General features: G+C 41.1%; 1 protein-coding gene across 1 annotated transcript; it reads right to left on the bottom strand.

Annotated features, from left to right (window-relative positions):
* Nucleotides 1-375: 375 nt before the first annotated feature.
* Nucleotides 376-5016, bottom strand: LOC146482481 (uncharacterized). The gene is made up of 4 exons (XM_085106969.1): nt 4922-5016; nt 3411-3614; nt 2377-2604; nt 376-945 (listed from the first exon to the last, which is right to left on the bottom strand). Exons 1-3 carry the CDS (start codon nt 5000-5002, stop codon nt 2572-2574), a joined length of 318 nt encoding a protein of 105 aa, XP_084963095.1. The 5' UTR covers nt 5003-5016; the 3' UTR covers nt 376-945; nt 2377-2571.
* Nucleotides 5017-9142: the final 4126 nt, after the last annotated feature.

Genomic DNA, 9142 nt, shown 5'->3' with positions numbered 1-9142 from the left:
GACGTTAAAGTCGTCAGACGTTAAATGCGTCTGTCTTATTTACCGTTTTTATACTCGACGTTAAAGTCGTCTCGAGACGACTTTAACGTCCTTAGCATAAAAACAGCCATTCCTTATTTTTAAGTTTAAAATCATTGTACTTAGAAAGTACTGGTTCTTCTTTTAGTATTAGACAATTACTGTGAAACACTTTATGTAAAACTTAGTGTCTTAGTAGTTTTGTACTAGTCATTTTCTTGTGTTCGTCTTGCTCCGCCTGGACGAGCTGTAGATATTTGCGGGTCAAACAAGCCACTAATCATGTTATTTTTTTGAAAGCAAACATTGATTGACAATTAGTTTTCATTCATATAAAAAACAAAACTAGCTTTTCATTTGAAAAGCTTTGCACTTAGCCTCGCTTTTGTGATGAGGTTCAAAACAACTCGGAAATGACCTGTTATCGTTAAAGTATGAAAGAGAGCAAAGTCACCCCCCACAAAAAAAAAAAAACCTCTTTAAGTTCGAATTAAAAAAGGAAAAATATATTTCAGCCAGACTAGCTCTGAAGTCCTCAGTTCCAGAGACCAAAACAAAGTACTCCGAACAGCGGACGTTTTCGTCATTTTCAACCTTAAAAAGATCTGTGGTCAGAGAGAAAAAAATGCTTTCTGGGTAACTTGAACCACCGTGTTTCTTTGTTTGTTTCTTGGATTGTTCGTCGGACCTCAAAAGCGCGAGCTTCGTTCTTATAGACACGACATCTGATGATTTCTCAGCTGAGACATCACTCAATAGTGATCCCAGACATTACTGGAATAAACTACTGTGGCAAGATATCGAGTAAACTCATGTTATCCGCAGAAAACTAGACTGCTGTTGCTGAACCTGCATCTGAGCCTGCAATACTTGACCTTGAGTCATGGAGGCCTGGGACTGGACCATCTGTGCTTGCGTCATCTGTACCTGTAAGACAAAGAGTGGTGTCAGCATAACTGTTGCCAGGGCAACACTGACAGTTACTATGGTATTTAACGTGTTTTGTGACTCCTAAAAGTACTGCGTATACGATCCGTGCATCTTGGGATGGTGTGAAAATCTCTCAATTCTTAAGGTGGGGGTACACCTGAATTTGGATGGAATTTGCAGAAGTTTAAGGAAGGGATAGAAGAAAGAAAATGGTTTTTGGAACAATAACAGACAGCTGATACTCACGCAAGAGCACCCCAGGTTGCTAGTGTACCCCCGCCTTAAGGACGGTGGCTACTAATTCAAAGGTATTTTAAACAGGAAAAAGAAGATCTTAGCAAGGGGTAGTGGAATCTCAAAAGAAAATTGGGGGGGGGGGAGTAACCACGCATTTCTCAGAGATAATTAATCTTCAAATTGGCAAAAAATGCCATACATTGTTACGTGTTTTGAAGCTTTTTAGAAACATGCGTGGTTACCCCCAGTTTTCGTTTTGGATTCCAAAAGCCCTTGCTAGGATCTGCTTTCCCACATAGGCACAAACGGTCCAAAAAACCTCTTTATCAGGATGCACCATGCTTACTGTGCCTTTCAATAACATACGGACTCTGAAGTTCAGGATGCGATCAACCGTCACGTTTTTGACTGCCGTCATTCAGTGTCGCGGACCTCTTAGAAAACAAAGATGTTGGTTCATCGGGGTCAAAAGTTAAAATGTTCAAGCGCTGTGATTAGCGGATTTCGATCCACTCTTTCGGCTTCTCTATTTTGTAGTCAGTCGATTGTCTCCGTAATAATGATTGACGAGGCGCCGCGGAGCTGTTTATTATGCCGTACAAGGTGATGCTAGCTTTTGACTCCGTGGATGAAATCCTAAAGTGTGACCATTCAAATGAAAGCTACTGAGCAGTACTTTACTGTGAAGCGTTTAATATGCCGTACAAGGTGATTCTGCGTTTTGAGTCTGTGGATGAAATCCTAAAGTGCGACCATTCAAATGAAAGCTACTGAGCAGTACTTTACTGTGGTTCTGTTTATTATGTCGTACAAGGTGATTCTAGCTTTTGAGTCTGTGGATAAAATCTTAAGGTGTGACTATTCAAATGAAAGGTACTGTGCAGTACTTCCCTGTAGTGCTGTTTATTATGCTGTACAAGGTGACTCTAGCTTTTGAGTCTGTGGGTGAAATTCTAAATTGTCACCATTCAAGTGAAAGCTACTGAGCAGTACTTTCCTGTGGCATCTGTGGATCAAATGTTCAAGGCGTGCGCATTCCATGAAAGCTATTGAGCAGGGCTTTCTTGCGCAGCAGTTTGCTTATCGTTCTTCAAATATACAATAGCGTTTCCAGCTTGGTGAAAGGGTCAAAACGACCTCAGCAAACACAGAACCAAGGGAAACACCGTGTACAGTCATTTGTTACATTACCTGACCGAGCGACATCTGGGCAGCTGCTTAGGACCTCTGCTGCTGCAGTTGCAGTAGCTGTTATTGTTGCTGTTGCTGTGCACCTGCTAGACCCTGCTGCTGGGCTGCTGACGCCTGGTTTGTCTGTGAATGTAGAAGGTGACGGAGCTGAGACTGCAATTGGTTTGGTTGCATTTGAGAAACTTTGGACTCCTGTTATGTAAACGCTTGTTGTTGTTGCTGCTGAAGCTAAACAAACATTGTGTTGTGTTAATATGGAATACAACAACTCTCCCATCTCCAAAGCTAGCATGTTTCCACAGTCTGTCTCGTGTTTTTGCCGTTTTGTGCATTAAAAAAGTCGTCTTGTGGCAAATCTTAGCAAACACAACCGGTAGTCACTAAAAGCCCCCCCCCCCCCTCCCTCCAAAAAAAAATAAATAAATAAACTAAAATAAAAATAAAATAATAATACTAATAATAATATAATAATAAAAAAATTATAATAAATAAACAAATAATAAAAATACTGATCACGGCTTATTTCCTGTCGTTATATTAACACTTGTTATAAAGACACGAGTGTTTTACTGGAAAATGAACCACTTGTAAAATTCATACGAATCTACATCCGGGACCAGAGTGGCGTATTTTCCATTTCCTCACGAGTGAGGACATTAATGACGTCATTTTTTTACTTTTAGTGTCTTTTCGGTCTCTTTGCCACTAATTCTTTGTAACTTAATTTGAATTATTTTATTGTGTCTTGTTTATAATTTCTTTGCGTGTCAAAATAGTTGAAGATATGAATTTTATTTTCACGAGTGAGAAACAATATTTTTAGCACTCGAGGATAAAATTCACGTCTTCGTGCCGCCGTGTAATATTCTCTCTATATAAAAGATCAAGTCATGAAAATCAAGGGAATGATCACATAACACAAATTGTTTTGATGTTTTAACAATTACTCCCAATCATTACAATAAGTAAATGAATCGGCAAGTGAGAATATCTATGTTGATATCATAACAAAACAGGGACACTCAATACTTTACCTGCTGCTGAAGTTGTTGTCTTCGTTCCAGTAACTGTTGCTGTGGGCTGAGCTGTGTCTGTTGCTGCTGTTGCTGCTGTTGTTGTTGTTGTTGTTGTTGTTGTTGTTGTTGCTGTATTTGTTGCTGTTGTTGCGGCTGCTGCTGCTGCAGTAGTTTCTGTTGTTGTTGTTTTAGCTGTAACTCCTGATATGTTTGGAAGGACCGCTAAAATGGAAAGCAGAAAATCAGTTACCTCAGAAAGCCAACGGCTCCACTTAGCTTGTCTTACGAGCTTTTGATATATAACAATTATTCTCCGAGGTGAAGGTGAATAGTGGTGGATATTTACCGAGCCGCAAAGCGGCGAGGTAAATATCCACCACTTTCACCGACACTGAGGTGAATAATTGTTTTAGTATATACCACACAAGCTGAATAACTAGCGGGCCAAAAGAAATTATTGTCCAGACAATAAAAATTTTATGCTGCCCCTCGGTTAATATTTAAACTGGACTACATGTAGCTATACTGGCTAGGGTATTCCAGTAGGGGGTGTAACATATTGGAACATTCTGGGAACCCTCTAGGCGATCTATCCTTCCCATGTGGTTTTGGACTCGACGGCAAAGAAGCGTTTGATCGTCTAGTACTTAATTTTACCCACTCCCCCCACCCTTTTCCTAGCCACATATATCTTTGAATATTTTATGCGGGTTTTTGCCCTCACCTTTGCTGGGTAGGGCTTCCTTCATTTGTTTGTAATTGACATTGAATTGAAATGATTATTAAAGCGGCTATGTGGCCAGCCACATAGCCAAAGTTTATCCAAAATTGGAGAGTTTGTCGATATTCCTTGTCAAACACCCTTCCCACCAAACAGAGCAAGCCCAAACAATAGTGTTTCTTGTTTTGATATATAATTTGGAGAGGGGCAGGATAAATTCCTTTATTTTTGACTGGCAGTATACTGACAAATGGTGGGAAATTTTAAAATCTCGCGCGCCCCGCGGTAAGCGATTTCTTGTTGTAGAAAGTTCCGTTTCGCTTTCTTGCGAACAATTAAAACTTTTTGAGACACTTGTTTAGTTGCTAAAGTGTCATTTCTTTAATTGTTGTGTGAAATTCGTCTTGATTTTGAAACCATGCTCCAAAACATAGATGTTTTTTTGTCTACATTGTAATTATAGTGCTCGACAGTTTTCGTAAACAAGGCATTGTAGTTTCATTTTTCGCCTTAGAATACAAGGTTGGAAAGATTAAATAACTCACCATTTAATGCCGTCAAACTAAACTTTGTTGCCATTTTTGTATTTTTTGTAACAGCTTTCTTGTTTATTTAAATAAATTCCTCTTTAGTGACCGTGGCGAAACGGGAAGCCATCTTGTTTCTCTTCGGTTGCTCGCGGAGGAATAGTACTTGGCTAATCACCTCCGAGCTAGCCAGTCAGCGAGCGAAAAGTGCTATTCACTTGTGCGGTATATACTAAAAAAATATATCTTGTGTGAGCCAGCAATACCAAGAAACTACTTACAGCAGCATTATCTGTTTGATCCATGGAAAGCACAGACATATTGTGGGTCCCAGTACCCACTCCGCTGAATGTTAAACCCATACTATAGGCACACAGAGCCCTGAGCACTGGTCAATATTCCCTCTGGGTTTTGAGCTAAGACTTGTGTTGCAGTGGACATTGTCGCGGCTCCTCCAGGAGTCAGCAAAGACTGCTGGGAAACTTGTGACTGTTGCAGGGCAGCATTTCGCTGTTAAAATTAAAGACAGTAGAAAAACAGTCAAACCAACCATTTGCCACAGGGCTTCAAATTCTCAACTCCAGAAACTGTGAGAAGACTGGTACGAGTAATGGATTGTGGGATCGTTTGGTAGACAGACGGACAACGTGCCGACGAATAAGTGCAACTTTTGGGCATTTTCTCGGGTAGCGAAATAGTTTTCACCTAAAAGAGTATTTCTTATACAACTGACTGCAGAGAAATGCCCTTATTTTATCGCGGCGCAATTTCCAGTCGTCTATCCAAACGACCCCATAATCCCTTCCGGGTACCAGTCTCCCCGTAGTTCTGGAGTGGGGAATTATGAGACACAAAAGAATATCTCTTTCCGTTCAATTAGTAGAACCTGCTCTGCAAGCAGTCCCTTTCTGGATAGTCGAGAGGTTGCGCGAAATAGCCGAGCGGGAAAAAACTGGAGCGAACGAGTAGACGGGGACTTGGGGAGAGGTGGGTAAAGGCCTCTCTCCCAGCCTCTTCTCGGTTATTTCTCTTCGCCTCAGTCTCCGGCACTCTCTAGACTATATTGCAGTCTAAGCAGAACCCAAATGGTAAAATGTTTAAAGGCTGGTTTTCACCAGTGACGCAAGTACAGTCGACAACATTAGCCGGCGTGCTTATTTACTCGACGCAAGCATAAGCACAAGCACAATTTTGCGTTTTCTTTTGTTTGCGTTCAGTTGAGCTTGTGTCGCGAGAGGAAAATTACTTGAACTAACTGAGTGACTGCAGAAGGAATAAAGTTTTCAAAAGTTACTTGACAAAAGAGACAATGATATTATTGATATTACAACATCAAAAGAAAAACCTACACTAAAAACAAGGGATTTAGAAAAAAATGGACTAGAATAGGGGCGTAATGATTGGAGTTCAGACCTGTCCTTGTGTCATGGCTGCCCCAGGGAAGGTCTGCTGTTGTTGTTGTTGTTGTTGTTGTTGTTGCTGCTGTTGTCGCAGTTGCTGTTGTTGCTGCTGCTGAAGAGCCGCTTGCTGAAGAAAACGCTGCCGCTGAAGTAGAAACTGAGGAAGATACAGCAAATTAGTAAGAGCTTACATGTGCCGTTTGTTTGTAATATATCAGGACTTCATTGACTCCCAGATGTGTTTTGTTTTAGTTCAGTTGTATTTGCAACGGAAACCGAGGGGAAGCTAAACAAGCCACCTACGCGAAAAACCACAGACACGAACGACTTCGTGCATGCTAAAACACTTGCCAGAAAGAAACCCTCTGCTAGCTGAGTATTTATTTCCCTAAGCCTATATTTCAAAATTAGCCCATTTAAAAAATGAACATCGTGTTGTTATAACGTATTGGGGTACCTTTGCAACTTGTTCCATTTTGTGTTTCTGGACAACACTCTGAAATTAAAAAAATTGACTGTTGTCGGCAAGATGATTGAACGGTTCAGTTCAAAACTGTGCTAAGTAAAGACTTGGACTTTCACAGGGACACCCAATGAGAACAATCACTGTTGTGTCTTGTGCATCCGCGTCGTTTTGTGGCCTATTAAAGACATATTTGGATAAAGGCTAACACAGTTTAGTTTACTGTTAGGACGCTTTAGCTAAACAGAAAGGATTAGGAAATGGAATTTGGGAACTGTTGTTTGCTATAAGAAAATGCTAGCTGACCTTATTTCGCATGTTTAACGAAATATTTGCCTCTCCGAAAGCGAAAGGACTTAGTTGTCCGGACAGAGTTACGAAATTTTGCGCTACATTTTGGCGTAGAACACTATAAATTTTCTGTACCACTTAATCCGAATTTCTGAGGCAATTAAGGCCTTCCCAACAGATATCCACCGAGGCGAACCGTTGCGTGCCCCTGACGTTTTAAACTAATCACCCGTACTTTGCTTGGGCATGCTGAACAGAGTGGTTATCTTCTAAGAAACACGTTCGACAGTAGGGAATTACGGCAGAGTCCTTCGCTAGTTTTAAAACTATTGAGCCGCGTTTAAACGTCAAATTTACTTTCCTTAAAGAGTTATCTCAATGAATGAGACGTTTGTTTTATTCTGTTGCGAGATTACTTTAATTACTAACCACATTAGTGCATGCATCGTTAAAAATAAACAAGACGTCGTGATGCACGTGAATAGGAAAAAAGTAACCCTCAATCTTTAGTCCGGATTATGTATATACGGCGATAACCGAACTGTAAACCGCTGGCCGACCTTTGCGGTTTGCGGTTTAAGAGCAAACCCTCAATCTTAAGGTCCCAAGTATTTAATTTTCGACCTAAAGGGCTTGAATTTGTAGAACTTCCTACAATGCTAATTATTGTATTCCTTTTGCTAAAGTACAGCAAAGTAAAAAGAAAACATAGCAGACCTTATGGTCGGTTGGTTCCTTTTGTTAGAAAATGGATATCAAAGAAAAACGTTCCATGCAAATTATTGGAATTTTACCTTTTAACTGGTAAAAGAACAGCTCAATATTAGCTATGATCTTGATACATACCCTGATTCCCTCATCAGTTTCGCTTCCACTCCCCCGTCGACGCAGCACCATAATTTCTTTAGAAACTCACCCCTTATCTATCTGTCAATTGGTGATTGCTTGCTTTCCAGAATAGGAGTGAAACGTAGCAGAATCCACAAATCGTTTAGTCCCAGAGTCAAAATGTGGGTTACGAGCAGGCAGATAAACAATGGATATGATTTTCTCCATACGTCAGCTCCAGCAGAAGAGGATGATGACCCTCTACATCGCATTCCTAGACTTGACGAAGGTTTTCGATCTTATGAGCCGGGGTGGACTGTACAAACTGCTGTAGAAAATTGGTTGCCCACCAACATTGCTGAGAATTGTCACTACCTTTCATGAGGATATGCGCAGTACAGTTTGTTGCAACGGTGGAACTTCTTAAGATTCCCCAGTGAGCAGCGGGCTTCAGCAGCGCTGCGAGTATCTGGCTAGACACAAGAACCGAGGAGAAGCTCTTCAACATCGCACGGCACCGTTCCAAGACCAAAGTCAAGGAGGTCTTCTTTGGATAACAGTTTTCGCTGACGATGCAGCACTGATGTCACTCTTCAGCGTCTGGTAGACTACCTGTCCAACACCTACAGGGAGTTCGGACCGACCATCAGCCTGAGAAAGATAAACGTCCTAACTCAAGCTCCGACTCCTTGCCAGCCATCACCATCAACGTTCATCCCCTTGAGGTGGTGGACAACTTCACCTACCTTGGCTCCACCATCTCCAGCACTCTGAACCTTGATGCAGAGATGAACATCAGAATTGCCAAGACAGCATGTCAAGACATACATGTCTATTATGCATGAGCGCCTAGCAGGCAGCATTTGCTAGCGTTCCACTAAGATTAGTTTTTTATTGTTTTTTGAATTTTTTTTCGAATCACTTACTCACAGTTCGTAATCTAAATACAAGCGAATGGCTCTGATTTCCTCAAGAACGTTTTTGAAGACTGTTTCATCGTTTACTCGAACACGATGCTGTCCGGTCCTATGAAAACGCCTGACTGACTACGGTATTTCGAAAGTGAAACCAACACGGAGAGGTTATCGGAGAGGTTCCCGATCTACTGGCCGACGGACCTAACTAAATTCCATCTATTTGATCTGAAACTGGCTGGCATCAATGCTGACAACTGGGAGAGTTACGCAAACGGCCATGCTAGCTATAACAAAAAAAGGTGAAACATCCAGGGATAGAAGATTTTTTTGCGAATGCTCTAATTCTATATTAAAACTTAATGAGTCCCTAAAAAGTCGTCCGCGATGGAAACAGTTGCGAAGCCTCCTCCAGGCAGTAAGATTGTGTGGGGTGTATAAGGAAGGGCGTTGAGTGGAGAGAAATGTCGCAGGTAAAAACTTTGGCTTAAAATCTACAACTTTTATTGGTGCCAATAAATTCGTGATTTGCAGTTTTCTATGATTCACTGTAACAATCCTAAGACTTAGGACTGTTTATCGTTTATTTATTGATAGAGTTATAAT

This window comes from Pavona decussata, unplaced genomic scaffold (genome assembly GCF_977016875.1).
Source record: "Pavona decussata unplaced genomic scaffold, jaPavDecu1.1 SCAFFOLD_45, whole genome shotgun sequence".
In the NCBI taxonomy this organism is placed as follows: Eukaryota; Metazoa; Cnidaria; class Anthozoa; order Scleractinia; family Agariciidae; genus Pavona; species Pavona decussata.
This window is presented reverse-complemented; position numbering and strand designations above follow the sequence as displayed.